General features: G+C 54.1%; 2 protein-coding genes and 1 non-coding gene across 41 annotated transcripts; 2 read left to right on the forward strand and 1 right to left on the reverse strand.

Annotated features, from left to right (window-relative positions):
- The first annotated feature begins 146 nt into the window (after positions 1 to 146).
- Positions 147 to 8,310, forward strand: Coro6 (coronin 6). Of its 19 annotated transcripts, none has more exons than XM_006532940.2 (12): positions 148 to 580; positions 1,482 to 1,549; positions 1,678 to 1,936; positions 3,492 to 3,614; positions 4,021 to 4,150; positions 4,244 to 4,425; positions 5,576 to 5,695; positions 6,092 to 6,196; positions 6,287 to 6,432; positions 6,736 to 6,793; positions 6,883 to 7,113; positions 7,202 to 8,310. In XM_006532940.2, exons 3-12 carry the CDS (start codon positions 1,739 to 1,741, stop codon positions 7,325 to 7,327), a joined length of 1,419 nt encoding a protein of 472 aa, XP_006533003.1. In that variant the 5' UTR covers positions 148 to 580; positions 1,482 to 1,549; positions 1,678 to 1,738; the 3' UTR covers positions 7,328 to 8,310. The 19 variants fall into 19 exon arrangements, 16 of the variants coding, with proteins under 16 accessions (XP_006533001.1, XP_006533008.1, XP_017169951.2 ...); XM_006532939.2 differs by lacking the exon at positions 1,482 to 1,549 and having other exon boundaries at positions 223 to 239; positions 317 to 580; XM_006532938.3 differs by lacking the exons at positions 1,482 to 1,549; positions 5,576 to 5,695 and adding an exon at positions 5,050 to 5,169 and having other exon boundaries at positions 147 to 580.
- Positions 5,344 to 5,400, forward strand: Mir12181 (microRNA mir-12181). Its single transcript, NR_162779.1, has one exon. It is a non-coding gene; the product is annotated as a microRNA mir-12181 (primary transcript).
- On the reverse strand, positions 8,311 to 27,868 carry Ankrd13b (ankyrin repeat domain 13b). 21 transcript variants are annotated; one of them, NM_172945.2, is made up of 16 exons: positions 27,265 to 27,504; positions 15,469 to 15,604; positions 15,246 to 15,370; positions 15,117 to 15,162; positions 14,428 to 14,571; positions 14,153 to 14,342; positions 14,009 to 14,075; positions 12,349 to 12,430; positions 11,406 to 11,470; positions 11,107 to 11,237; positions 10,837 to 10,994; positions 10,551 to 10,703; positions 10,275 to 10,438; positions 10,128 to 10,204; positions 9,840 to 10,005; positions 8,313 to 9,704 (listed from the first exon to the last, which is right to left on the reverse strand). In NM_172945.2, the coding sequence occupies exons 1-16, from the start codon at positions 27,376 to 27,378 to the stop codon at positions 9,432 to 9,434; spliced, it is 2,091 nt and encodes a 696-aa protein (NP_766533.2). In that variant the 5' UTR covers positions 27,379 to 27,504; the 3' UTR covers positions 8,313 to 9,431. The 21 variants fall into 21 exon arrangements, 17 of the variants coding, with proteins under 17 accessions (NP_001360811.1, XP_006533460.1, XP_006533452.1 ...); XR_001780009.2 differs by lacking the exon at positions 9,840 to 10,005 and having other exon boundaries at positions 8,311 to 9,649; positions 10,837 to 11,026; positions 27,265 to 27,815; XR_388467.3 differs by lacking the exon at positions 9,840 to 10,005 and having other exon boundaries at positions 8,311 to 9,704; positions 10,837 to 11,026; positions 27,265 to 27,815.
- Positions 27,869 to 27,913: the final 45 nt, after the last annotated feature.

A 27,913-nucleotide genomic window follows, 5' to 3' on the forward strand; every position in this document is an offset into this window, starting at 1 on the left:
TAGCCTCATCAATTGCCCTGGGTCAACGTAGACCCTCATCAAGCTACTGAGACGATTCCCCCAGAGTATCTTCTGAGGCCTCTTCGCGGCGGGTCGTGGCTGTTGGGGACAACCCCGCCCGCTGGGAACGACTAAATTAGCTGCGCGATTGCGGCAGGAATGCGGCGCGCAGGCACCTGATCTCGCGCGGTGGCTCCCATTCTCCGTGTCTCTCTTTGGACCAAGCGCCTCCCGAACCTGTATGCGAGGGACGGTGGCAGACACGAGGCACGAACACCCCGCCAGCGCACGCACACTTACTTTTCCCTTTTTACAGCGGAGTTGAGACGCCCGCCGGACTTTCGCGCGCTGGACAGGGCGTAGCCGCTCTGGCCTGGCCCTGCCCCCGTCCGGCCCCGCCCCCTCAGGTTGATGGCAGCAGCAGCTGGGACTGCAGCGGAGCCCGCAGCCGAGAGCCGCAGGCAGCGGCCGGAACACCCTGGCCCGGACGCACGGACGCCGCCTCCTCGGCCCTTCGCATACCCCGGCCCGCTCCGCAGAGGAGTCGCAGCGTGAGCACCCCCGCCCGGCTTAGGACCAGGTACCCCCCTCCCTGCCTCCGCCACCGCAGCCAACGGCGCGGGCGGGGTCTCTGGAGGGGGCAGAGGTCTGCGCCCCCCCCCCCCCCCGCCGCTAAATTCAGTTCGTCAGGGCGGACTTGGTGTCTATATTTGGCCGGACAGCGGCTGGCGAGGAGACACCTAGTCTCACAGGAACGCACTGCCGGGGCAGGAGGCTGGAGGAGGGGGCGAGTAGGCCGGCCTTCAGGCCTGGGGCTACAGAAGTGGTTTGAAGGGCACAAGGATGCCCGGGCAGGGGAGGGGCAGGAAGCAGTTGGCCTTTGGGAGAACCTGCTGTGTCCCCTTGGGAAAAGTAGCAAGCATTGCTAAGCTCCTAGCTCCAGAAGCCGAAGTCGTAGAACCAGAAAGAGGACCTCACCTCCTCCCTGGTTGCACATCTGGTCCTTGCAGGTGGGGTCGAGGGCCCCCACCCTCAAGAGAACGGACTAGCCAGCCCAGGCATCGCACCCAAGAGGCTGGACCAAAGTATGATATTTGTGTCAGATGACCATAGCCAGGACTCCCCCACCCCACCCCATCCGGAGAAATCAGTGCATGGGGAAATAGACAGAAGGAAGATCGCCCTACTCCCACATACCCCACACCACCGGAGGAATCTTTTAAAAAGAGTAGGAAGCAGGGCTAACAAAAGGACCTCTTCTCTTGGCCAAGCTGTAGAAAAAGACACACCGGCTTGAACTCAGCGATGTGAATATGGGATCTTGAGGGCTGCAGTCCTACCTAGCCTTGAGCTACGGTCCACTGACTAAAAGAGAAGGTGTTGGGTGGGGAGCCTTTCAGAGAGACAAACACTTGCAAAGAGGTCTCATACATGACTAGCAGCATGAGGGGACCCCCTGATATTCCTCCTCAAAACATTAGGTCTTGGAGGAAGTTTCAGCCCTGTGTCAGCCTCTGCTATCCCGGCTAGCCTGTGTGTCTAAGAAGCGGTGAGATTCCCCATCCTTGTCCCTCATATTAAACAACATGAGACAGATGTCAAAAACCAGCCTCCAACTTTGGTCACTTTGAAGATCCTGGCCAGATAATCCTACTCACTCACTCCTCCCTTCCACAGCTCGCAGGATTAAGGACCAACGTGCCTCTAGACTCTGATACTCCCTATCTTTGCCCCAGCCATGAGCCGGCGTGTTGTTCGGCAGAGCAAGTTCCGCCACGTGTTTGGTCAGGCAGCAAAGGCTGACCAGGCCTATGAGGACATCCGGGTATCCAAGGTCACATGGGACAGCGCCTTCTGTGCCGTCAACCCCAAATTTCTAGCCATTATTGTGGAGGCTGGAGGTGGAGGTGCCTTCATTGTCCTGCCTCTGGCCAAGGTGAGGGGTGAGGGGAAGAAAGCAATTGGGAGGGCACTGGCTAGGGTCTCTGGGATATATCCCACACTAGCCTTTTCTCACTGAAGTCCAGGCCTCCAGAAGGGCAGTCTGTGTGGACTGGGTACTCTGTCTTTGCCAAACCCACAAAGAATGGTGGAGAACAGCAACATCAGCGTGACCTGTGCGCCCGATCTCTAGGCCACAGAGCACTGTGTTCCTAGCAGAAACCAAGATGGGTGTTAGTGATGGAGATGGTTGGGATACAGCAGACCAAGGTCCAGTCAGACTCTAACCTTATCTTTACCTAGTGTCAGAGAAAGGCAGAGTCAGAGAGATGGAGAGAGACACACAGACACACACAGAAACAGAGAGAGACAGAGATACAGAGAGAGAGAGAGAGAGAGAGAGAGAGAGAGAGAGAGAGAGAGAGAGAGAGAGAGGTGTTCAGACTCTGATCCTGGGAGTGGGATGAAACTAAAAAGAGAAGTTACAATAGTCAGAGCCTTCCCTCCCCTGCACATGAGGGAAAGGGCCAGGCACTGACTGCCACCTTTGCAGACACGTAGCCATCTGTACCCCAGGAGAGATACCCCAAAGCATAACCTTGACCTAGATACTGAGCCCTATACCTTGCTAAAGAAGACCTCACAAGTGGTGGGGTCAGGACAGGCCTGACAATAGCCTATGACTCACGCTGGACAATGCAGACACCATCCAGAGACAGCATCCCAAGGGCTCACATTTCAGCCCGAGCCACCTCCTCCCCCAGTGTGACTGCCATGTCAATGGCATTTAGTCACCCTCTCTCCCAGACTATGTGCTTTGGGCCAATGCCAACCCCTGCAGAGTCTTCAGAGCTCCCACAACTTACTCATGAAGACAAAAAGAAAGACGAGTGCCAGCCCCTGGTAAGGGACACTCAGCACCAAGACTGCGTGCTGCCTATGACTCCAAGGTGAAACCAAGGGAGAGGTCTGCCCCAGGGGCTAAGCCACTGCCGTCAGAGTCACTCACTCAGACCTCTCTCTCCAGGGGCTTGCCAAAGGTCCTCCAACTTGGGGGACAGGTTCAAGCACATCCTCCTCACAGGGCATGTGGGTTCACGCCCATGAGCCCAGCACTGGGAAGACCGAGGCAAGATCAGCCTAGGCTAATCAACATAATGAGACCTTAACTTGAGTCTGGGTTCCGTGTCCTGCTGTGGGTACTTTGTTAGGTCAGCCTGTCTCTCTGAATCAGACTTCCTAATACAAAGGCATTCACACTGTGCATCTCCAGCAAAGTTCAAAGAGTAGACTGAGGGTGGGGGTGGGGTTAAATTCTGAAAAAGGTCTGCAAAGAGAAAACTAATAACACAGATTTGAGAGGTAAACAAATCTACTGCCCACTTCAAAACCACATACAGGAGAGCAAGGGCCTGGGATGCAGCTCATTGGTTGACCATTTACTTAACAAGTGCTGGGCCCTGAGTTCCGTTCCCAGCGGTGCTTGTGCACACACACACACACACACACGAATGACAGTGAACCCATATCACCCTCTCTGACCCCTCCAGACAGGACGAGTGGATAAGAACTACCCACTGGTCACTGGGCACACTGGCCCTGTGCTGGACATTGACTGGTGCCCACACAATGACAACGTCATCGCCAGTGCCTCAGATGACACCACAGTCATGGTAGGAGACTAGTGGATGCTGCCAAGCTGGGCTGGGGAACGGGGAGGTGTCTCACCTGTGCTGGGGAAGATAATAGAAGGGGTAGAGGCCAGGAGCTCTGCCCTGTCCTGCCCAGTTCCCAGATTATTTTTAGTTAAATACATACCTGCGCCCTCCCAGAGGGCACTGCCTAGAACTAATTATAACCATGGATAACTTGGGGCCCTAAGAGCAGGGGTACAGCACTCTGAAGTTTTCTTGACAGAGTAAGGCAGTCTTTGGAGAGCTCACAACTGCTGCTTCACGGTGCTGGTACCACCAAGTTTTTTTTCCTGTATTTGACCCGTACCACTCAAGAAGACCAATAGCACTAAGTGTGTGAGCCATCTCTGAATCCCACCTGCTTGTTGCCTTTCTTCCTACCTAGGTGTGGCAGATTCCAGACTACACCCCTGTAAGAAACATCACAGAACCTGTCATCACACTCGAGGGCCACTCCAAGCGTGTGGGCATCCTGTCTTGGCATCCTACTGCCAGGAATGTCCTGCTCAGTGCAGGTCTGGGGTGGGGCTAAGGAGGGTCCCTTCTGTAGATGAGGGTGGGAGTGAGGAAGGAGAGCCTCGGATGATACGCCTGGTCACTCTGGACAGGGGGTGATAATGTGATCATCATCTGGAATGTGGGCACTGGGGAGGTACTGCTGAGCCTGGACGACATACACCCTGACGTCATCCACAGCGTGTGTTGGAACAGCAATGGTAGCCTGCTAGCCACCACCTGCAAGGACAAGACCTTGCGCATCATTGACCCCCGGAAGAGTCAAGTGGTTGCGGTGAGTGCCTGGCCTGGCTGCCTATTCCCTAGCTAGCACCCCCTTGTTCAACACCAGCCGTTAGTGCCTGATACCCAGTCATCAGAGCCTCTGGTCCCAGCTTTTACCTGTCTTATCCCTACTCCGGAGATTAGTCATGACCCAACCCCCTCCGCACCCCTTGCAGGCTCAACAGCCTCAATCCCTCCTACCCTGAGTAAACTCCCAGACTGCAACCCGGTTCGCTCCCCTCCCATACATCTAAGAGCTCCGAGGAGGGCTCCTTGCTTTGAGATTGAGGAGGGAGAAGCTGGAAACTCCATCCTCCAACCAGAACCTGCATGAAACCTGAGCTTCAGGACCCTCTCCTCTCAGATATCCAACGCCATCTTCCAGGGTCTGGGGCCTGACTACCGAGACCTGACCCCCTTTCCACCCATTGACCCACTGGGTGGGGATGAAATAACCCTCAAGCGTGGCTTATCCCAGCTGGGTGCCCTGGGAGGCCAGTGGCCCTGTCCTGGCCAGCCTCCTTCTAACCTGGGAAGTCGGGTGCCTGCATGTCTGCTTGGAGCACAGGCGTGGTGCGGCTGGGAGCCGGAGGGCGGGTGGGCGGGCACTCTAACCCACTAACCCTGCGAGCAGGAGCGAGCCCGGCCTCACGAGGGCGCCCGCCCACTGCGGGCCGTCTTCACCGCAGACGGGAAGCTGCTCAGCACCGGCTTCAGCAGGATGAGTGAGCGGCAACTCGCACTCTGGGACCCGGTAGGCCAGGCGGAGGCGGGCGCATTGGCTCGCTTTGCAGGGTCAACCAGGAGCACCCTCCTGAGTGGTGGCCCAACCCAAGAGGCCCAAGTGGAGCACGGGGCTCCCTTGTGGATAGAACACCACTGCAACCCTAGGATGCCTGCAGACATCACCCGCCCCAGGGATCAGCCTTTGAGGGTGCATAAGGACTGGAACCTGCTGAGAGCTCCAGGCCTCTTGCTCTCTCACAGCCCTGATCTCCAGGCCATGGTCCTGCCACTGACCTCGGAGAAGCTGAGTTCTTAGACTCCTTTTCCCCACCCCCACCCCCACCCCACACTCAGGTTGGCAAGGTTGCTCAGATTTCCATCTCCCGAAGGCAGGCAGCAAGGTGATGCTCCTCCCTTCTCCCCCTTCCTCCCAGGAGAGGTTTGCAGCCCACGAGGGGATGAGACCCATGCGGGCTGTCTTCACGCGGCTGGGTCATATCTTCACCACGGGATTCACCCGCATGAGCCAGCGAGAGCTAGGCCTGTGGGACCCGGTAACACAGTTGGAGGCTTGGGATGTGTGCCCCGGGGGCTGGCATCACGGGCGAGGGGCCAGACGCCCTGCACCCGCAGGGTATGCCCATTCCGACAGGGCTGAAGGTTGCTGCCACCTCACACCCAACACTGCCCAGTTTTGCTGCGTCGCCTGAAGGAGCTCGCGCTGGCGCCCCCTCCTGGTGATGCCAAGTCCCTGGGGGTGGTTTGCTGTGACTGCATGCAACCGCACAGGGTGTTCCTGTGTGAGGGAAAGGGAAAGATGCATCTAGAAGAGCCTGTAGCTCTCACCAGAGCTGTCTTGGAAACGCATGGGATTTGGGGTGGCTATAAAGCGAATTCTGATGTAACCCGGGAGGAAGAACAGGGCTGGTCACTCTCCCTGTGCTCGGCAGAACAATTTCGAAGAGCCAGTGGCCCTGCAGGAGATGGACACAAGCAACGGAGTGTTACTACCATTCTACGATCCTGACTCCAGCATCGTCTACTTGTGTGGCAAGGTGCTGGAGGCTGGGCTGGAAGAACCAGGGCCAGGATGAAGATGTGAGCACGCTGTCTGGCAGTGCCATCTAAATTGGCTGGTTTTGCAGGGTGACAGTAGCATTCGGTACTTTGAAATTACGGAAGAACCACCTTTCGTGCATTATCTGAACACATTTAGCAGCAAAGAACCGCAACGGGGTATGGGTTTCATGCCCAAGCGGGGACTGGATGTCAGCAAATGTGAAATCGCCAGGTCAGCACTTTTGTCCCTCCTGTCCCCCTGCCTCTATTTCTCATGTCAGCTCCCGGGCTTCCCCTAATTGTGCTGTTCTTTGGGGAAAAAAGAAAGGAGCCATACTAGTCTTTTTCAGTGACAGTCCCAGCATTGTCCTACTAGCCTGACATTCCAACAGAGGTGTTTTAACCCAACACTGATAATGTGTGAATGGTAATTACTCGGCGTGGTGTTGACTTTCAACACCTTAGTCACAGACATAGGGATTTTAAAAAAGGATGGGGAGTCAGCAGGAATGTTGAATTTCCCCCTCCCTCATAGGTTCTACAAGCTGCACGAACGAAAGTGTGAACCCATCATCATGACTGTACCGCGAAAGGTGAGGAAGGAGGGCGTTGGCTGGAAAGCATCAAAACAGCCATCCACTGCTCAGCTCATACAGGCCCTCCTGTCCTCCCACCCCCTCAGTCAGACCTGTTCCAGGATGACCTATACCCAGACACGCCTGGCCCTGAGCCTGCCCTGGAAGCTGATGAGTGGCTATCAGGTCAGGATGCAGAACCTGTGCTCATTTCGCTGAAGGAAGGCTACGTTCCCCCCAAACACCGTGAGCTTCGGGTCACCAAACGCAACATCCTAGATGTGCGCCCGCCGGCCAGTCCTCGGCGCAGCCAGTCCGCCAGCGAGGCCCCCTTGTCGGTAAGCTCTGAGATCTGACCACGCCACCCTGACTCTATCCCCTGCCTCCTGCTCTCTGCCATGGTCTCTTCTGTCTCCCACATGCCAGCAGCAGCACACCCTGGAGACATTGCTGGAGGAGATAAAGGCCCTCCGAGATCGAGTGCAGGCCCAAGAGGAGCGCATCACTGCGTTGGAAAACATGCTCTGTGAGCTGGTGGACGGCACAGACTAGCACTGCCTACGCGCTGCAAAGCTCTGCACACTGCAGACTCAATGGGGCAGGGCGCACCGACTGGCAGCACCGGCTTTTGGTCTGGAACTCTGCACCCTGCCTCGTGGGGTTGGAATCAGGGGAGGGATCAGAAAAGAAACTCCATCTCCCACAAGAGGCCTGAACACACAGATCTTAAGTGGCAGGGACTGAGCTCCGTACTAGGTCCCCAAACATTGCAAGATCAGGCCTCGGGGAAGCCTGGGGTAATGTGGCCTTAGCAGTGGTGCTTCATGGTGAGGTGGTGTCCCTCTCTGTCCCTTACCCTGGGCAGGGGAAGTGCTTAGTATTAGCGTGATCCTGGGGATGCTGAGGGGCCTAGGCCTGACCTCACAGGAATGGCGATTCAACAGATATCCCCAGAACCTCAGGAAATTTCCAATATTTCTCCTAATAAGCAGCACCCTGTTTCTATTGCCAGAAGAGCTTAACCCACTGGCTTCAACCATAATTCTATGGCAGAGGGCTCTTCCCATCTTCTCACTTCCAAAGACGGCAGCTTCTTGGAGACAAACAGACCCCACCAGAGAAATCTCAGGAGAACAGGCACACGGAAGCAGGTTCAACACACACACACACACACACACACACACACACACACACACACACACACACACACCAGCACTCTGCTGACTCTTATAGAAACACTGAGGCATTACTAATGAAATACTTCACTAAGTACAAGTCTGTGCCTCCTGCACAGAAAGCCAATATGCTGCCCCCATTCCCCAAGGCACCATGAGGGAACCAGGCCTTGCCCAAACTAGGGGGCACCTCAGTCCTTTTTGGAAAACTGAGGAGACCTAGCAAATGCAAGCTGGACTGAGGACCCATCAGGCAGCTTTTTATCCCAGGTCATCCATCTTTGCATTGAGGTTCCCAAGACCCCACCCACCTCCCACCCCTGTGGGCACTTCTCCCCAATAAAGTTAAGTAGAAATGCATCTGGTTTGAAACCGCTTTTATTTGTGCCTCAGAATCAGTCTGGTGCCCCTGGCATCAGGGAAGGGAAGAGGAAGAACAATTTTGCTTTGTTGCTCTTTTCTTGACCCCCTTTTGTGCCCCTTCTGAGCCCCTGGCAGAGAGAAGCCAGCCAGAAGGCAGCCCAGGACAAGGGTGTGGCCCCTGCTTCGTGGGGCCTGTGCTTCTTTAGGTGGGTAGGGTGGAAAAGGGAGAGCCGGGGTTAGCACCATTGGATAAAGGGTGTTAGTCGGCCCCTGAATGGGGGCAAGAGGGGTGCACAACCACAGAGGGCTAGCAGCAGCTGGTAGGAAGGGGTGGGTGGTGACAGTGGTGCCAGGGCCCTCATCAACCCTTTTGTGTCGGTTCTAGTGCTTGCCCCCAAGCCAATATGCTGCCCCCATTCCCCAAGGCACCGTGAGGGAACCAGGCCTTGCCCAAACTAGGGGGCACCTTAGGCACACTCCCTGATCATAAGAAAAACGTGCTGCGGGCATGGGGGTTCCAATTCCTGGCTGCCTAAGGAGAAGCTAGGACCACCCTGAGACACAGGACAGGTGTTGGGACTGGGGGGGCTGGGTACCCCGCTAAGTGCACTTGACGCTGAAATGCCGGGGTGGGGAGGAGCTAGGCCCTTGACGTGCTGGTTTGTGTCTGGGACAAAGCAGCGCGACACAGCACGCAGGGCGATCAGCTGCCTCCCAGGGGTGAAGAGCTGAGATGCGAAGGCTTCAGGGACAGTGTCCTGGAGAGGGGTCAGTGAGCAAGAAGGAGGACCAGCCATAAGGAGCAAGGGACGGGACAGTGCTCCTCTCAAGGATTCGTTTCCTTTTCAATACCACCTGCCTCCGCCCTTGGACAGATCTGAGCCCAGAGAAGCGGATTAGGGGTCACCATACAGCAAAGCAGGGAGACCAGCACCCCTCTAGGGCTCTGGCCTGGAAAGTGATTCCACGCCTGTATCAAACCCCTGGCATCTCAAGCCTGATGCGCTGCTACACCCGCAATGCGATGGCTCCAGACTCCAGCAGCCGCTCGGCAGGTGCGCAGACCCGGGTCCTGCGTGGAGTGGGCGAGGGTCCCAGCAGGAGGCGCTACTGTTCGGTCAGCGAGAGCCGCAGGATCCGCTCCAACTCTTCCTCCTCCTGGCGCACTCGCCGCCGCCTCTCCTCCTGCTCCTGAGCGGACAACTCCATAGCCAGCCGCAGCTGCTCGTCGTAGCTCCGGAACACATGGCTGCTGGAGCCGGGACCTGGGCTGGGCCGAGGGCTGGGCACTGGAGCCGGGGGCATGGGCTGGCGCTGCGGCGTGGGTGGGGCGCTCCTGGGGGCGGGGAGGATTTGTCGAGCGCTCCCCGCTCCCGGCACACCTGGGACACCTGCTCGTAAGCGGGGCAGGAGACATCGTGGAGGTCCCAGGGCTGGGCAGGCTTGCCACCCTCTTGGGGAAGCCATGAGTCTCGCTGGGCTGTCTGGGCCCCACCCAGTGATGGCAGATCCCAGGTCCCGCCAACCTGTCTGTTGTTGAGGGTCTGAAGGTCCAGGGAGCTAGGTCCCTGATCTCTGCACATGCCTGGAGCACTGGCCACCCTCCCTGTGCCAGGAAAGGGGGTTGGCAGAAGCCATCTTGATAACGGGTTCTCGATACCAGGTGTTGAAGGCACTGAGGGTTCTCTGGGCCTAGTAGGGTTCCAGTGTCACTGTGCAGTATGATGGCTTAGTGAGGATCTCTGTGCATGTGGGTCTGGGGTAAGAGAGGGAACAGGCACCTCTAGGCTCTCTTTGGCTTCGTGGGCACTGACCTGTCCTGTCGGCGGCCTTCATAGGACATGGGGTGGGTGCCTGGCTTGCTGTTGGTTAGCGCCTCCCAGATGGTGACCTGTAGGGGAAAGCCTGTTAGCTGGGCTTGCCTGCCCTCGCTGCAGCTTGGAGTGGCATCGGGAACACACCTGGTCATACTCACTGCCCGCCTCAAGCAGGCTCTGCTGGATGGCAAACCGCAGCAGGTCATCATCTTCATCACGAGGCACAGCCTCTCGCTGGCCGCCCAGCACACTGTAGCCACGTGGGGCCTCGAACAGTGCAGGGGAGATCTCACAGGCACGACAGGAGGCTGGAGGCGTGGGCCAGGGGTCAGGTGTGGGCTGTGCTCGCCCCTTAGTGTCTGGGGGGGAAATGGAGCCGAGCTTGGGAAGGGTAGGACTCTGGGGAGTGGAGAGTCTCACTGGTAGAGCTGGAGCTGCTGACGCTGGAAGAGTCACTGCCAGGGGAGGGCGTCTCGCTGCCGGGGCTACCTCGCACCGAGGGCACTGGCTCATCGCAGCCATTGAGGTTCCCGAAGGTGATGCGGGCGTTGAGGATGTGAAAAATCGGGATTTCTGAGGATAAGGACGCTATTAGGCACTGTCATCTAGCCCCTCCCTCATATCTAGGCCCCAGAGTGCCTCTAAACCGCATCCTCTCCAAGCGGCTGAGGAGAAATGGGGCTGGGGTGTGGGGTGGGTGGCTTACCAATCTTGACTGGGAAGCCAGGAGGCAGGCGCAACGTGATGAAGTCCCGGAGCTTGGCAAAAAGTGCGTTGCTGACAGCCATGAGGTCAATGATGGGAGCCACCTGCTCACACAGGGACAGGGGGTGCTCCTCACACAGCCACAGCTTGGCCTTGAACCTGGTCCCCCAGATCCCAAGGGGTAAGGGAAGCTGTAGGAAGGCATGGCCTCCTAACACCTCCTGGACCCCTGCCCTACCCATCCCTCCCCAGGAAGAGCAGGGGGCCTCACTTCTGCGTCTTGGTGGTCAGCTCCATGGGACGTCCCATGGCCCGGTTGCCAAGCTCAAAGTTGGGGTTGAAGTATTCCTCTGCAGTGATGGCAGGGGGGTTGGCTTGGCTCAGAGTCTGAGTGATCAGGGTCTGTACCACACAGGAGGGAGTCCTCAGTCTCTGATCCATCCCCTCCACCTCCCAGCATAGGGCTGACATGGCTTTCTCCACATAGGTCACAGTAAGCTGGGCACCACCCAAACCTCCTAAGACATATCCCCACCCTTCAAGACAATAAAACCCCTGGTACTCACTCACCCCATTTTGGGGTCCCCCGTGCTGCTCGGCAATTCCCAGGAAAGACTGCAGAGGTGTCTTACAACCTAGAAAGAATGTGGGATCTCAAGGGATACTGCAGTCCCAACACTCGGGTGCCTGGGGTAGGAGCGTGGGTAGCTCCTGCACCCCACACCCCTAGCCACTTTCACCTAAAAATGATGAGGATTCTTGAGAACAGGGCTCAGGATCACTGCAAGCTTGGGTAAAATGAAAGGACACCCAAGCCAGGCATGGCAGGTAGCACCTTAATGCCAGCACCCAGGAGACAGGAAGGAGGATGGATGTCTGTGAGTTTGAGGCCAGCCTGGGTACATGAAGGATTTGAGACCAGGGTTACATAGTGAGAATTTGAGACCTGTCTCAATCAATCAATCAATCAATCAATCGACTGATTAACACTTAAGGCTCAGAAGAAACTTCCCAACATGCCTCTCTCTAGGTTGGTGACTGTGGACAGCAAAGCACCCTTCTTCTCTTTGGGAATGTGTGTATGCTTTCCATTAGGTGTTTCCATGTTAATGACTTCATTTTGTTCTTGTATAGGTAGGAGTTACTTGTATCCACTTGAGACAGGTTAATGATGCCCAATGCATGTGTGTGAAATAAACAAGCAGACACTCAGTGGCAAGGCTCCCTGACTTTTCTACCCAGGCTTTGAGACAGATGACTAGATTAGCCTCTGAATGGTATGCATGACATTTCTCTCCTAACTGCAATACAGACATTAATAATCAATTCCGGAGCCCAAATGAGGCCTGGGATCTTCTTTGCAGTATGTTACACAGCTATTTGAATTGAAATCCATTTGTCTGTCTGAGCCATCCTGGCACTGGGCTGCCAGGGGATGCTGTTGGGGACACCCAGATGGAAGGTGTCCCTCCCATCTTACAGCACCTGTCCTCACTTGCCTCAAGCTCATTACCTTTGACTTTGCCTTTATGTTGTTCCGAAAGATGCTCTGTCCGTGTCCGGGTGATGAGCTCCACATTGGAGGCCCCGTATACCTAAGGACAGAGACAAAAAGGTTTGGAGACAGCTCTGGTGCCCACGCTCAAGGGAATTCCAAACACTCTGTACTGGCTAGTTTTGTGTCAACTTGACACAGCTGGGGTTATCACAGAGAAAGGAGCTTCAGTTGAGGAAATGCCTCCATGAGATCCAACTCTAAGGCATTTTCTCAATTAGTGATCAAGGGGGAAAGGACCCTTGTGGGTGGGACCATCTCTGGGCTGGTAGTCTTGGGTTCTATAAGAAAGCAGGCTGAGCAAGCCAGGTGAGGCAAGCCAGTAAAGAACATCCCTCCATGGCCTCTGCATCGGCTCCTGCTTTCTGACCTGCTTGAGTTCCAGTCCTGACTTCCTTGGTGATGAACAGTAGTATGGAAGTGTAAGCCGAATAAACCCTTTCCTCCCCAACTTGCTTCTTGGTCATGATGTTTGTGCAGGAATAGAAACCCTGACTAAGACACACTCCCACTAATAAACGTCTTAGAGGGGACCTCTGCCCCCGACTCTAGGTATATTGGCAAATAAATATGGTAAACTATCCATCCACTTATTTATAGTCATTCAACAAACTTTTTAATGGTGCTTGGGATTGAACTCAGGGCCCCTGGCACTCTAGGCAAGTGTTCTACCAGGAGGCTGCAGTCCCAGCCCAGGCTGGCAGATGTTTTAGAGCAGTGAGATGCCAGCCACTGAGGCAGGCATCAGGAATACAAATGCCGAACAACCCAGCAGTCCCTGCCCCTTTGAGAGCCACATTCTAGTTGGAAATACAAGAAATTAGACAGTTTTAAAAGTGAGATGCAGGGCTGGAGAGGTGGCTCAGTAGTTAAGAGCACCGACTGCTCTTCCAGAGATCCTAAGTTCAATTCCCAGCAACCACATGGTGGCTCACAACCATCTGTAATGGGATCTGATGCCCTCTTCTAGTGTGTCTGAAGACAGCTACAGTGTACTCACATACATAAAATAAATAATTTTTTTTTAAAGTGAGATGCATGCAATAGCTGAGACACCTGAGACCTCTTCTCTGAGCATAGAGACCAGGGAGGAAACATGTACAGAGCCTTAAAGCCTGTGTCAGCTCCTTCATCCATCATGTGCTGGGCAGGTGCGGGTCCTCAGGGACAGCTTTTTAGAGGCCTGGCCTTGAGGACAGGTGGCCAAGATACGATACCTAGCTCTGCTACAATTGTACACATAGCCTGTAAGTGCTTCAGTGCCTCTACTAGGTCAGTGAGCCACTCCAATCCTCGTGGCCTCATCTGTAGTCCAGGATAACAACCGGCAACCCCAGCTTGGTGGAGTGCTTAAGATTAAGTGGGGTCTGTGGGGAAAGCTCAGTACCTCATCTATAGAGTGGGGATAAGAGCATCTGCCTGTTGTGGGGAGGAAATGAGGGTGGTACAAGTTTCTCTGCACCCATACAGCGTGTCTGAACAGAGCCTTGGATGTGACTACCCTAAGGATTCTGCAAACGGCCTTCTCCTGGGGAACCTGTTGGTCTCCTGCCTTTCCTCCATGCTGGGTTGCCTCTGCACCCACAGGCTGGGGAAAGTGGATCAGGAGTGTGCGCACCTTGGCCTCGTACCCGTTCACCATCTCTGTCTTCTCACTGCGCCAGCCCAGAATGCCAGTCTTGTTCCTGGGGAGGTAGAGTGGTCCAGGTGAAAGAATGGCCCATCGGGCTGGCTCCTGGCCACCCAGGCTACACCAGCTCACCTCTCAAAGGAGATGTTCTTGGTGTCGAGCTGTGTGGTGACAACGGGCGCAGTAAGCCTGCTCAGCACCTGTTCCTCCGAGGGCTGGGCGGCAGCCAGCAGTAGCTCCCGATCCTGCCCGGCCAGCGCCAGGGTCTCCATGTACACCACGCGGCGGTCATGGTCAATCTCCATGACCACAGCACTTGTGTCTGCCACCAGGGAACAGCACAGGGGTCAGGGCAGTCTGGGGCTGTCCGCTGTCTCCCACCCTGCCAGACTTACTGCCTCACTGACCTTGACCTCTGAAGACGAAGCTGCGATTCCCCCTCTGCCAGGTCATATGGTCAAAGCCCAAAAGCGTGGTGTCTACCCTCAGGTTCTGCCCACTCTTCCACACTTTGTATGTGTCACTAGGGCAAATCTTGGATACCAGAGGCACTGGGTGGAAGGGAAGTTCAGAAAGGACTCAGCTTCCTGGGCCAGCTCGGGGCACAGGCGTTGGAGCTGGCGGTACAGCTAGAAAAGAACTAGGGAGCTCACTCGGGAGAGGTTCTTCCTTCACCCCCACCCCTAACGGAGATTTAAACAATCTGAGGCTGGGCATGGGGATGGCTTGCTCACGCTGTCTCTAGTACCCACGGTGCGTTCATGCCACCATTCAACCTCATCCAAGCTTTCAACAGGTATTTACTGACCACCAAACCCATGCCAGGCATTGGTGATACAACACTGAACAAGGTAAGTCCCCCGCCTGTTGGACTTTACCTTACACCAACAACAGGCACTAAATAAGTAAACCATTACAGAGGAAAAGAAACCATAGTAGAATCATGACAGTATCTGGGGCAACCTGGAAAGACCTAGCTGGAAGTTGGCACCGAGCTGAGGCTAGGTGAGAGGGAGCCCCAGGAAGAGTATGGAACCACACTCCAGGGAGGGCACAGTGAACTCAGAGTCCCCGGGTCAAGTTCAGCCCCTCTTACCCCAACTTGTGAACTCCCACTTCATCTCCACATAGAAATCCTGGGCCTGAAGGAGGACAGAGACAGGGGCTGAGCTGGCACTAGATCAGGACACAGGGCCACAGTCGGCAGGTGGAAATCCGGTCTCACCTTTCGTAGCTTCTCCAGGAGCATGGGGATACCCGCCAGTCGCTTCACCACCCGCTGGTAGTCCCTGTACCGCAGCACCAGCTGCACCAGCTCAAGGTCCCTGGTGCTCACAGCCTCCTGCAGCACTGGTGGGAGGGGAATGATATCACAGGGTAAGCCTCCAGCCCACTTCCGGTGAGTGGCTGACACTGGGTGCAGGACTAAGGTAAACAAGGGTGCCCACCTGTCCAACCACTGCGATTCTCCCTGCCCACATCTGCACCATGTGCCAAGAGCACACGGGCACATTCCAGGTGCCCCAGGGTGGTAGCCAGGTGCAGAGGAGTCCGGCCTCGGGGATCTAGTTGTTCAATGTCCACCTGTGGAAGAAGTTGAGATGGAGCCCTGGTTACTTCAGAGGAACCTGACATGGACCTATGCTGGCCATGGACCTATGCTGGCCACAGCTCTCTGGCCATGTCACCTGGTCCGGCTCACAAGGCCACGAGAGAGACCGACATGATGAGCTATGCCAGGAGAATGGAGAGGGGCACAGGAGACAAGGAAAAAAGGACACTGGGAGGGGGAAGTGGGGACTTTCCTTCCTGTCCACTAGGCCCCCAGGTAGAGTTAGTTATCCACCTGGTATCGTGGGCCTCCTGTGAAAAGCAGGGCAGAAACTGAATGGCGGTCCATCCAAAGTGCTGCTAGCCAAGGAGGTTGCATGCCTATGGCGAAACCCTCCTAGTGGTCTCAGACCACACCGTCAAGAAGCACATGCAATTTACCATGTTGGCATGACCACTTAGTATCAGTTGGCAAACAGCTAGGACGAGACCTACACAGCAGATAGTACACACAGGCATGATCCCAGCACTGGGAAGGCTGACACTGGAAGACTGTGAGTTCAAGGCTAGCCTGCACTACATAGTGCAGAACACCTCCCCTCTTTCAACACTGGTAGTGCTGAAGGAGTTTACTACACGACATCAGAGCCCTGTGTGATGCCTTTGGGCTCATGCATCAACATTTTGCATAAATCCTATGGTCTCAGGAATGATAGTCCACTACACACAACTCCATTGTGTTGTAAAAAGCCTATGTGTTGGGGCTGGCGAGATGGCTCAGCAGGTAAGAGCACTGACTGCTCCTGAGTTCAAATCCCAGCAAAATTACCAATGGCTCACAACCATTGGTAATGAGAGCTGATGCCCTCTTCTGGTGCGTCTGAAGTCAGCTACAGTGTACTTATGTATAATAATAAATAAATTTTAAAAATATGTGTTAAACATAAATATTTAAGTATTTCTCAAGAGTTTGAACTTCTAGTTCAATTCAGTGAGTTGACCATATGCTTGGTAATACCTTTCCAAAACCTTACTAAAGGGCTTCTCTCCCAACCAAGATGATGTAACAAAAACTATACTGAATGTGGACACTATAGGGTCACTATTGCTTCAAAATACATGAAAGAAATTGTTTTCAGACAACTGGCAACAGGTGTCTCTGACTGGGACCCCTGCCGTGGTGGCTCCCAGGACTTCTACCTGAAGGAGCATCCGAGGTTGCTACTCAGAGAGGGGGGGAGCGGCAGACTTTGTGGAAACAGACAGGAATCCAAAGAAGGCGGAGCAGGAAGATGCAAAGTCCTGGGAAAGCAGGGCTGTGAGGAAATTAGGAGGGAGAGTGGGAGAGGGGAAGGGAGAACAAGGGGAAAGGAGGGAGGAGAGAGCGGGGCTGCTCCTTTGCACAGGGAATGTTCTGGGTCTTCACTGATTCTACCAAACCTCATATGTGCACAGCAAAACTACAAGATTCTACTAAACAGAGGAGTGGACAAAGCTCGCTGAGGGCCACTATTCACGCCCAAGCACGCTCGGAAGAGTCTGTTGATTTGCCCATCTATTTAGTAGACTCCAGATGTTCTGTGACCCTCCCGAGTAGGGATAAACCGTCCTAGAGAAGGGGCTAACATAGACTCAAACGGATTAAGAGTTAGTATCCTTGGTATTGCAAACTTTATATGCCCCAGTACAGGGGAACACCAGGGCCAAGAAGTGGGAGTGGGTGGGTAGGGGAGCAGGGCAGGGGGAGGATATAGGGGACTTTCGGGATAGCATTTGAAATGTAAATGAAGAAAATATCTAATAAAAATTAAAAAAAAAAAGAGTTACCATCCAAAGAGTCACACTCATTTGCAAGTAATTAATTTGCTAAAAGGAGGCCTAAAATTCTTTAAAGCAGTGGCTCTCACTCAACCAGGAGGTTGAGACTCTTTGGGCGTTGCATATCAGACATCCTGCATATCAGAAATTTACATTATGGTTTGTAACAGTTGCAAAATTACAATTATGAAATAGCAACAAAATAATTTTATGATTGGAGTCCCACAACATGAGGGACTCTATTAAAGGGTTGCAGCGTTAGGAAGGTTGAGAACCACTACTTTTTAAAGGAAGACAAAATTTAGGTATTTAATATGTATCTGCACATCCAACCTCCAGTCAAAACTTGGAAGACGGAATATGATGCAGGATGCGGTGGCTCAGACCTGTAATCCCAACAGACACTGCAAAGGTAACAGTTCATAGCTTGGACCATGTAAGGAGACTGTCTCCAAAACCAACCACACACGCTCTCTGGTGCGTCTGATTTTCTGCGGCGTGCCTCTCTTTCACTTAACTCTCATATTTAAACCTTTATTAAATCCCAACTCAGTGTCATTTAAAAAGCAGCCACCCTTCAAAAATTACTACACACACCATGGAAAATACGGTCTGTAATCAAGAGGAAAGAGCATTCAGTAGACACTCAGAAATCAGACAGTGGTGCAGTATGGTTGAGTTTGAGATTTTTGGAGTTTTCTTTTGCTGATTTCTGAGTGAGCCTGCGCTATGAAGCCCAAGCTGACACTGACGCTGCTCTTCCCTCCCCCCTCCTCAGTTGGTTGTTGTTATTGGGGGGGGGGGTTAAGACACCGCCTTAGCTGGCCTTGAACTCAGGAGGTAGCTAGGGCTAGTCTTGGATCCTTGATCCACACCCAGCGTGACATCTGTAGTCCTATGTCAAGGACCTCCAGGTGTCATCACCATAAATTGTCGTGATGGCCCCAGAATCCGTTGACTAATATGTCTTCACAGGACACACAGAAATAGAAACAAAGGCTATGCAACCATAGGCAATGGGTGCCTGGTGCTATGGGAAGTCGGAACAGGCAGGGACGGGGTCTCCTCTAGAGACGTGGAAGGCATATGCCTCTTACTGACACTTGAGAATTCTGAGAGAGTAAATTTTGGGTCTTTTGTCTTGGGGTTTTGTTTTTTGTTTTTCAACACAGGGTCTCACTATGTAGCCCTGGCTGTCCTGGAACTTGCTCTGTAGACAAGGCTGGCCTTGAATACACAGAGGTCCACCTGCCTCTGTCTCCCAAGTGCTGGGATCAAAGGCATGCACTCCTACACTCAACCGTAAGTTTTCGTTTTAACTCATCCATTTTGGGGGCAATCTGTTGTGAAAATGACTACGAAGATAAACCTACAGAACAGAGAAACACAATGTCCCCATAATCAGCTGATGCCAGGCCCCTCACCACCAGTCAGAACGGGAAGGCGCTAACAGGAACCCTAAACAGCACTAAAGAAAGGCCTGGATCAGCGGGACAAAGAAAAGCACCTCTCTCTTGCCTCTCAGTGGAAGCCCAAAGGCAGCAGTGAAAACCCACAGTGCCCGGGTGGAGGAAAGGAAGACTCCACGTAAAACTCTATACCTTATGAAAATACTCTTCCAAAACGGAGGGGAAATGGATACTCTGTGGTGGGCCACAGCTAAGAGAACCGACTGCCAGGAGATGTGTGGAAATGGTCAGGTGGGAAGAAAATGATACCAGATGGAGACACGGATCTACACAAAGGAGTGGAGAACGCCAAAAATGTTACATTTGCAAGTATAAGAATGTCAGTTAAATATTTAAAACCCACAAGAATAAAGAGATGTCAGCAGATGAGAATCTCGACACATCTTCAGAAGATGGACGGTGGCTGAGAACCACTCTGACTTTAGTGTAACAGATGAAGCTAACGGCCACAGTTGGGGAGGGGACCCAGAACAGCAAGCCAGGTCACCCCAAGCTCATCAGCAGGAAGTGTGCTGGACCTGGGGACACTGACCACAGCAAAGGACAAGGTTAGAAGACACAACACTGGTGCCCCTTCCACTGGATCCAAGTTATCAGCAGCCAGAACGCAGTGTGTCTTCTTTCCACCTCCCCACCCCTCCACCCAGGTAAGGTAGAGTTCTTCCTTGGAGGAAGTGATGGCACCAATGACCTCTGAATAGAGATGTTTGGAGTTCCCATGATGCCCAGTTGTCCTATATGTCAGTGAGCTCTAGGCCCCATCCTCACAAGTATCCCTGCAGCCACATGGGACTAGCCACTGGAGACAAAGTGTCCACTGTGAAACCAACCAGAATAGACAATGGGATGCTGGGGGTGGGGTGAGGACTGCCTCTGCAGGCAGTGAAAGGACCTTGGTGGGGGCAGCAATTTGCACCCTCAGGAAAAGATGGGAAGATGACTAAGTTCTCAGACTGAGAGCCCCCGGCCTCCTGTGACTCAGGTCTTTGCCACTGCCCTGTGCTCACTTCGGAAGCATCTTCTACACCTTCCCTGGCGTGCTTCATTCCCATACAGCTGCCCCTGGCTCCTCTCACAGTGGACAGCGCCTCCCTTCACTGCATATTCAGGTTAAGCCGTACAGCACAGGCTTGCGGCAAGACGGCTCTGCAGGTAACGGCACCTGCCATCAAACCTAATCACCCAAGGCCGATCTCAAGGACCTATGTGCCGAGGGGAGAGAAGTGACTTCCAAAATTGTCCTCTGACCTCAACACACGTACAGTGGCATACTCATACCCCCACCACAGAGAGAGAGAGAGAGAGAGAGAGAGAGAGAGAGAGAGAGATTAAACCTTGAAAAATAAAAACCTGTATGTCCTCTCTTTCCTTCACCCTCCATATTTAACCAGCCGGCTAGCATAACCTGTAAGCTCAGCCTTCAGCATAGACCTAGATTTCCCTCAGTTCCCAGCATTCAGGCCACCACGCTGCTCCCAACCACGGACCTTTCACATGGCACCTCAGTCTCCCCATCTCTCTTCATGTCACCTCTCTCATGCTTCCACATGACCAAGCCAAACTGAACACAGGGAAAGCAGAGAGGCGGCTCAGTGGTTAAGAACATGAGTTGCTCTTGTAGAGGGGCCACATTTGGTTCCCAGCACCTAAGTGGTATCTCACAATAACCAGTAACTCCAATCCCAGTGGATCTGATGGTCTCCTCTGACCTCTGAGGATGCCAGGCGTGTATGTGATACACATACGTACAGGCAGGCAAAACACTCCTAGACATAAGATAAATAAAATGAATGAAATGAAATTTGCTCAGGACTTGACACACCTTAGCACAAAGCTCTCCAGTGGGTTTTTGTGTGTTAGTGCAGAACCCTAGCCCTGGACTTGTGAAACTCATTTACCTCGCCCACCCTCCACCCTTCCACCCTCCCACAACCACTCCTATTACAAGACTGCTTTGTCATCTTAGAAATGATCCCTTGGATACCCCAATATTATGATTTGTCCCCCAAAGATTTATGTGCTGGAAGCCCAGTCCCTCCTCATACATCAGGATAAAAAGGCAGCGGGTCTCTGAGAGCTGTGGCCCACAGGGTGGTGATTCAGGCATGGGCACCACCCTGGGAAGAACAGGCTCACAAGAGCAGGTCGGGTCTCAGGGGACTGAATCAGCTCCCACAAGAATTGGTCACTATCACATGAGTTGAGCTTCCTGGCTCTCTGCCCCATCCCACCCCGGGGTTCCTTCTGTGTGCCCTGATTTCTTTACTGCACTGTGGCACAGCCTGGCTGGGCCAGATGCTACCTCTGTGCTCCTTGAACTCTCCCCTCTCCCCTTTGACCTTCCCAGTTCCCAGAGTTATGGATCCTGTGACCTACAACAACCCCTTTTCCTTGTGAAGTCTTCAGTTATGCTAAAGGGTTCTTGTTTTGTTTTGGTGGTGTGGGGGATCAAAGCCAGGGTATGTCTTGCTGTCTGCTAGGCAAGTGCTGTACCACAGGGCCACAGCCCTAAGCCATCAAGAATTCTGTCACAGCAACACAAACAAACCGAGTGCCTATAGAACCTTTCTTTCTCACATCTGGTTGCCACCAAATGTCACATCCTTAGCTTAGTCTGCCCTGACAACCAACCTGAGGTGACAGTCGCTGCTTATCTCTCCGCTGTCCCTTATCCTGTCTCAATCTCTGCAGCACCCCAGGCTTGTTTGCTCTCAGTGTCCCTCGCCCAGGCTCTGCACGCTGCAAGGCTGGATCCTGCCTATTTTGCTCATCAATGTCTTCCCAGGCCCTGGACAGCATCTGGCATGTAACCAGTGGCTAATGCACATTTGTTAAAGAAATGCACAGATGACTACATCGAGGGTCAGGAGAGAGTAATAATAATATAAAAAAGCATGAGTGATAAACCAAGAGGTATACTTCCGGAAGTATTTGTAATTACAGAGTTGAGCCCAGTGAGTACACGCGGTGAGTAGTTGAAGACAGGAAGCTGTCTCAGTAGAAACCCAAGAGCTGGGGAGAGAGAGTGGGTGCTGAAAGCACTGCTCTGGAGGCCACGCCCAGACTGAGCAGCCCCAGAGGAGCTCCTGCCTTGCTCCGGCCTCCTCAGACACCTGCACTCAAGGCACATACCCACATGCAGACACACAATTTTAAAATAAAATAAATATTTTTAACTTAAAAAGAAAACCTCCTATAAACAACTAAGTATTTTAAACCATGGAAATGAATTCACTTCTCAAAAATAAGACATCTGGGTGCATGAGAGGCAGACCGTCCAGTGGTTCATGGCGTTGATGTCCCATCGTGAGGACCAACATCCACGTCAGGTAGCTCACGAATGCCTGTAAGTCCAGCTCCAAGACCTGATGTGTCTTCTGGCATCCCAGAATCGCAGACACACACAAATAAAAATAAATCTTTTTTTAAAAGTCCATTTCAAGGCCAGGTGTGCTGGCAGTGGTGCACTCGCACAGGCATAAACATACCTTAAAACTCGGTTCCAAAACACAAACGGGCTCAGAGCTTGACATCTCTGCTGTGGCATGCGCTTATGCATGTGTGCACACACACACATATAGATGAGTGTAATAACATTTTCTCTTTTTTGTTTTTTTGTTTCTGAGACTAGGTTTCTCTATGTAGCCCTGGCTATCCTAGAACTTGCTCTGTAGATGAGGCTGGCCTCGAACTCACACCACCGCTGCCCAGCTAAAATTATCTTTTTCTTTGTTTTTTACTTTTTTACTTGTCTGGAGATGTTTTTCCTACATGTATGTCTGGGCACTGTGTGTATTCTTCGTGCCTGTGAAGACGGCCAGAAAAAGGTACTGGGTCCCTGGAACTGCTCATAGATGTTTGTGAGTTACCATGTAGGGTTTTTGGTTTGTTTGTTTTTTTTGGGGGGGGGGGGTAACTGAACCCAGGTCTTCTGCAAGAGCAGCAAGTACTCTTAAGCACTGAGCTATCTCTCCAACTAGTAATAATTTTTTTTTCAAAGAGGCGAATAACTTTTTCAAACAATCCAACAAGTACTTCTCCCTGGGTTGCGGGTGAGCTACTGGGCATCCCCCACCCTTCCCTCGATGCTCTTGCTAAGGTAGCTAACAAGGCCACAGGGAACAAGCAGGCACCCCGCCTGGTCCCAGGGCCCCTGTGGGCCTCAGCTCTCAGCTCTGCAGACTAGACCTGCAAGGTGGACGCCTTTCCCTATCCAACTTCTCAGACTGTTCCCAGCATCTGCCGTCAGGCAACACTGATTCCAGGGCTCATCTGGACCCCCATGCATCTACCCAGACCCTAAAGCCGCTCTCCCCTCCTATCCAGAGCAAGGCCTACAGCACAAGTGGCACTTTGCCCTGGACCCAGGTGGGAGAATTCATTAATTTCTTCTGCAAAAGCTCACAGCTGTTTGTTTAATTGCTGCAATGAAAAGGTTTCCATGAAACCCAACACCCGCCCTCCCCACAGAGAGAGTAGAGCCTCCTGGACCCAGCAGGCTCAGAGAGAATCATAGCAGAAGTCTTTAGATTTAACGGCTGGGGCTCCCTGGGCAGAAGCTTCCCTGCCCCCACCCACAAGCAGCACCCCCGTGCACACGTACACTGGTACGCACAGGTTCCAGAAGAAAGCATGCTCGTCCTACCTACACCCCTGAACCTGTGCACCCTTGACAGCACAGGCACAGGTGTGTCTAGCTGCTCTCTAGCCCTCTAGGAGTTCACTTGTGTAACGTGTGCTTGGTAAGGGCACACTCAGTCTAAACACCCACACGCACTAGCGGGGTGTTTTTCAAACTCTTTCAGCATGGACAGAAACCGTTTGTCAAGTAAAGCCTTAAAAACACTTGCCAAATATACAGTAAGTCTGAGCACTGAGAAGGGCGGGAGCTCCAAGAGCCTTGGCCACTGGGCCTCCTCTCTCTCCCCTGCTGCCCACCCACCTCTCCTCCCCAATCCTAGGAAAAATGGATGGAGTCTGGTTTTGTCATTGCTTCTGAGAGCTGCCACCTAACATGGGGCATAGGGACGGGCATGTCTGAGCTGACTCAAGGGTGATGAGGGTTGAAGGTGTCTTCTCAGAGTGCATGGGGTACAGGAGTACTGTGGTCACGGGGAAGAGGGGTGGGGAGGGGGCTGACTGTCCACCCTTCCATCCCTCTGGGACCCTTCCTTTCTTCCATCCCAGATCTCACTGATTTGCATGAATGGATGGTTTTGAGGTTTGTGGCTCTCGCTGCTGACCTTCCTAGCTTACTAACTGTGGTGTTAGCCCACACCCAGCACTACCTACTGTACAGAGGGCAGGTACTAGGTGTCTCCTCCGAGGTTCCCATCATAATTGGTACTTCTTTCTATTCGTGTTGTGTGCATTGGTGTTTTGCCTGCATGTTTGTCTGTGTGAGGGTGTTAGATCCCCTGGAACTTAAGTTACAGGCACTAGTGAGCTGCCATATAGGTGCTGGGAATTGAACCCAGGTCCTCTGGAAAAGCAGCCAGTGCTCTTAGCCACTGAGCCATCTCCCCTGCCCCCATAACTGGTACTTTTAGCAGGGCCCCACAACCCCATCTCACTGAGCTCTAAGTGGGAAAGATGTATGGAGAAAGCCAGACAAAGGGCCATGACAGAGGCAACCCCAGAAAAAAACAAACAAAACCCAATGATTCCCAAGGCCATAGTAGGACCCCCTTCAGAATCCTTGCTATGAGGAGAACAATCCTACTCCTGGGGCCATCCCTACCCCCTCACCATGAGGGAACTCATGACTCCAGAACCTGGGCCATGCCAGGCTAAGGAGAAGTGACATAAACGGCTTCCAACCACCAGCTCTCCTGCCTGGCAGGGTGCCAGGCTCTGGCTAGGTTCTTTCCAGGCCCAGCACCTCTTAACTGCTCACCACTCCCAGAAGAGCCCCCAGGAGCTGAGCCACTCTGAAAGCTCTCTGTTCAGCCCTACTCAGCCAGCCAGCCAGCATTGCCAGGCCTGCCCACGGGAGGCCTCTGCAGGCCTTTGTTGGAGCAAAGCAAAAGCAGCTATGCCAAGCAAGGACCAAGGAGACCCAGCTGCCAAGTGCTTGAGGAAAAGCCTGGCGGGTTTCTACGGCGGCTTGTGCCAGAAGCTCTTGAGGTCAGGGACCCCCATACACCATCTGGATGCTAAGAGTCTGCAGGAGTGTTCTAATAATGGCCTCAGGTCACTCACCCCCAGGTTTGTCCCCTGAGAGGACATCGTAATGCCCCCAAAATGAGAAAGTGCACATTTGAATACAAATGTCACTCTCGGTCAGCCCAGGGTTAGGGTGCAGCCAGGGCTCTCCCATCCAGGCTGACTGACATGGTGCTTCCTGGTGTTCTGGACTCTCCCATCCAGGCTGACTGACATGGTGCTTCCTGGTGTTCTAGAGGAAAGGAGAATACCTTGCCTGGAATCCCCGTGGATGAACAAGAGTTAATGTAACTGGTGCCCTATATTCTCATGGCCTGGATCAAGAACAGGCAAGGCTGGTGTCCATTTCAATGTGATATTAACTCACCAGGGCCAGAGTAAGGTGAGCATGGTACCTAGCTACTATGGAAGCCAGAGCCTGAGAGGAACGTCTAAACAGCCCTGACTACCATGACCTCAGCAGCTCCCCGGTCCAACCTCACCAGCAAGATGGCTGACTTGAGGTCTGTCAGCAGAGGTCTTGATGATAAAGCCACTCCTCTCTAGTTTTAGGAAAAGGACCACCCACACCCTTTGTAAGGGAGTAGAGCTGAGACAGTCTGAGGATTCAGTTTCTAGCCTCCTAACAATCTCTAGATCTTTAGGGACTTCCTCAGGCAAGGAAAATGAAGAGCAGCCAGAGAAAACAGGATTGGATCTTTACGTCCTGTCTTCCTCACACTGTAATCCCAGAACCAAATCTCCTCCAGGGCAGGCCTTGGTACCTTGTATTTGCTTTTCCCAGCTCTCTGACCTCCTGTCTTTACAAAGCCTTTATGACAGATAAACTAACTTGGGGTGACCTGGTGGAAGCAAAGGCAGAAAGGAAGTGAACCCCTAGGCTGGCCCGGAGGCTTGCAGGCCCAGGTTATGTTATTATTAAACGGGATGAAATGCAGAGTCAAGTGCTGTACCGGTCTGGAGGCTGGGAGTGAATGTCAGACGGTCCAACCCTCTCTGCTTCACAGTCTGATGTCCAGCCTTGGCCCCTTCCCTTGGGAATTACACAGGTCTTCACACTGAGCTACCATGATTGTAGTGGACCTAAAATCCCTAAGCTTCAGACCCTAATCAAGCCTGCAAATTTGAATCTTTAAGCAACCCAGGGTAGCCTGGGTCCAGCTCTGCCCACTGCTTCGCCTGAGGGGGTGGAGGGTAATGTTGGCACCGTCACTGCTTTGCCAGTTGTCAGCTGGGGTGGCAAGGCACAATTGAGGACTATTAGTGACTTTGCACCCACCTTTGTCCTGAAGAATGACCGAGAAATCATCCCCCAGGCTTCCTGGGTTTTCAAATACAGGGTCTCACTATGTAGCCCTGGCTGCTCTGCAACATGAAGTCCACCCTCTGACCTTACACTTGTGGCAATCCTCCTGCCTCTGCCTCCCCGGTGCTGAGACTACAGGCATGCACTGCCACTTCTAGCTCCCCGGCTTCTTTGAAGTCGCTGCCCAACCCAAAGCTGTCTGACCCACAGGTTTCTCTGATTGGCAGAAAGCAGGGAACCCCTGTTCTGTGCAGGACCTCAAGTCCTTCCTATGGCCCCCTGGCTTCCTCCACGGTGAGAAGGTAGGCCCTAGCACCAAGAGGCAGGAGAGCGCCTTTCAGCACCTGGACAAGGCCCTCCGGAGCATCCCAATAGGGTCTTTCTCACTCCTGGCTCCGAAGCCAGGGCTGGCATCTGAAGCACCCATAGGCTCTGTCCACTCTAAACAAACAGAGACCTGGTTCACCAGGAAGTGAGAGGGCACTGGGTGGGGCTGGAATGCCCGAGGGTGCAACACAGCTTGTTCCCCGATCTTATGTGGGCCCCCTCCCCACGCAGGCCTTTCCCGTCCCTGCACATTCACGCGGGATGTCATGTCGCGTCTAGATCGAGTGGGGTGGACTCTCCCACCACATGGAGCCCAGACAGAACCGACAACCCCTCCCTAGAATCCCTTCAAGCCCCAACGGAGAAGAACACAGGGTCCTTCCACACCAGTCTCGGAGAGCCCGGAACACGTGTGGGCCACCGGTCCTGGAACCAGAGAAGCAGGCGGGGGCTGCTGCCATCACCCACTTCAGGTCAACGAGCACAAAAGCCGCAGCTGCAAACAAAGAAGCGCTGCAAACTAGCCGGGGAGGCGGGACAGGCGGCGCCGCGCCCCCTCCCCACGCCGCGCGGGCGTGCGGGGCCATGGTCCCCGACGGCGCTCCTACCTGGCCGGCGCGGACCTCCTTCTCCAGCTCCCGGTGGCGGTTGTGCCACACGAGGTAGTGCAGCGGGTACTTGCCCTCGGGCCCCTTCCTGGCGGAGGCGTTGGCGGGGATCATCGCCCGCTCCTCATGCCGGGGCCGCGGCGCCCGGCCCGCGGGGAGGGACGGCGCGGGAGCCCGGGCCCGGGGCCGCGGGGCGGACGGCCGGAGCTGTCTGCTCGCGGGGCTGCGGCTCGGGCATGTGCGAGCGGCGGCGGCGGCGGCGGGCGGGGGCGGCGCGCCCGGCGTGGTGCGGGCGGCGGGCGTCCTCGGGAGGCGGCGGCGGGAGGCGCGGAGCAGCCCCCACCCGCCCTGGGAGGGAGCGGGCACTCGGCGGCACGCGGCCTCGCGCCTCCCCTCCCACACCCCCGCACACAAAGACGCCTCTCGGCGGAGGGAGCAGGGACCCGCAGCTGGAGCGGGGGCGCTCGGGGCGCCGGCCCCGGGGTCGCCGCCGCCGCCGCCGCCGCAGGGACGCGCGCCCGCACCCTCCGGCTCCCCTAAGCCGCATAGCCCGGCCCTCAGCCCGAGCGGACGGTGAGGGACAAGCGAATGCGGGGAAGAGAGGAGGGGACCCGGGTGCGCCGTGCTGGGTTAGTTACAGCTTGGCCCC

This window comes from Mus musculus, chromosome 11 (assembly GCF_000001635.26).
Source record: "Mus musculus strain C57BL/6J chromosome 11, GRCm38.p6 C57BL/6J".
Taxonomy (NCBI): Eukaryota; Metazoa; Chordata; class Mammalia; order Rodentia; family Muridae; genus Mus; species Mus musculus.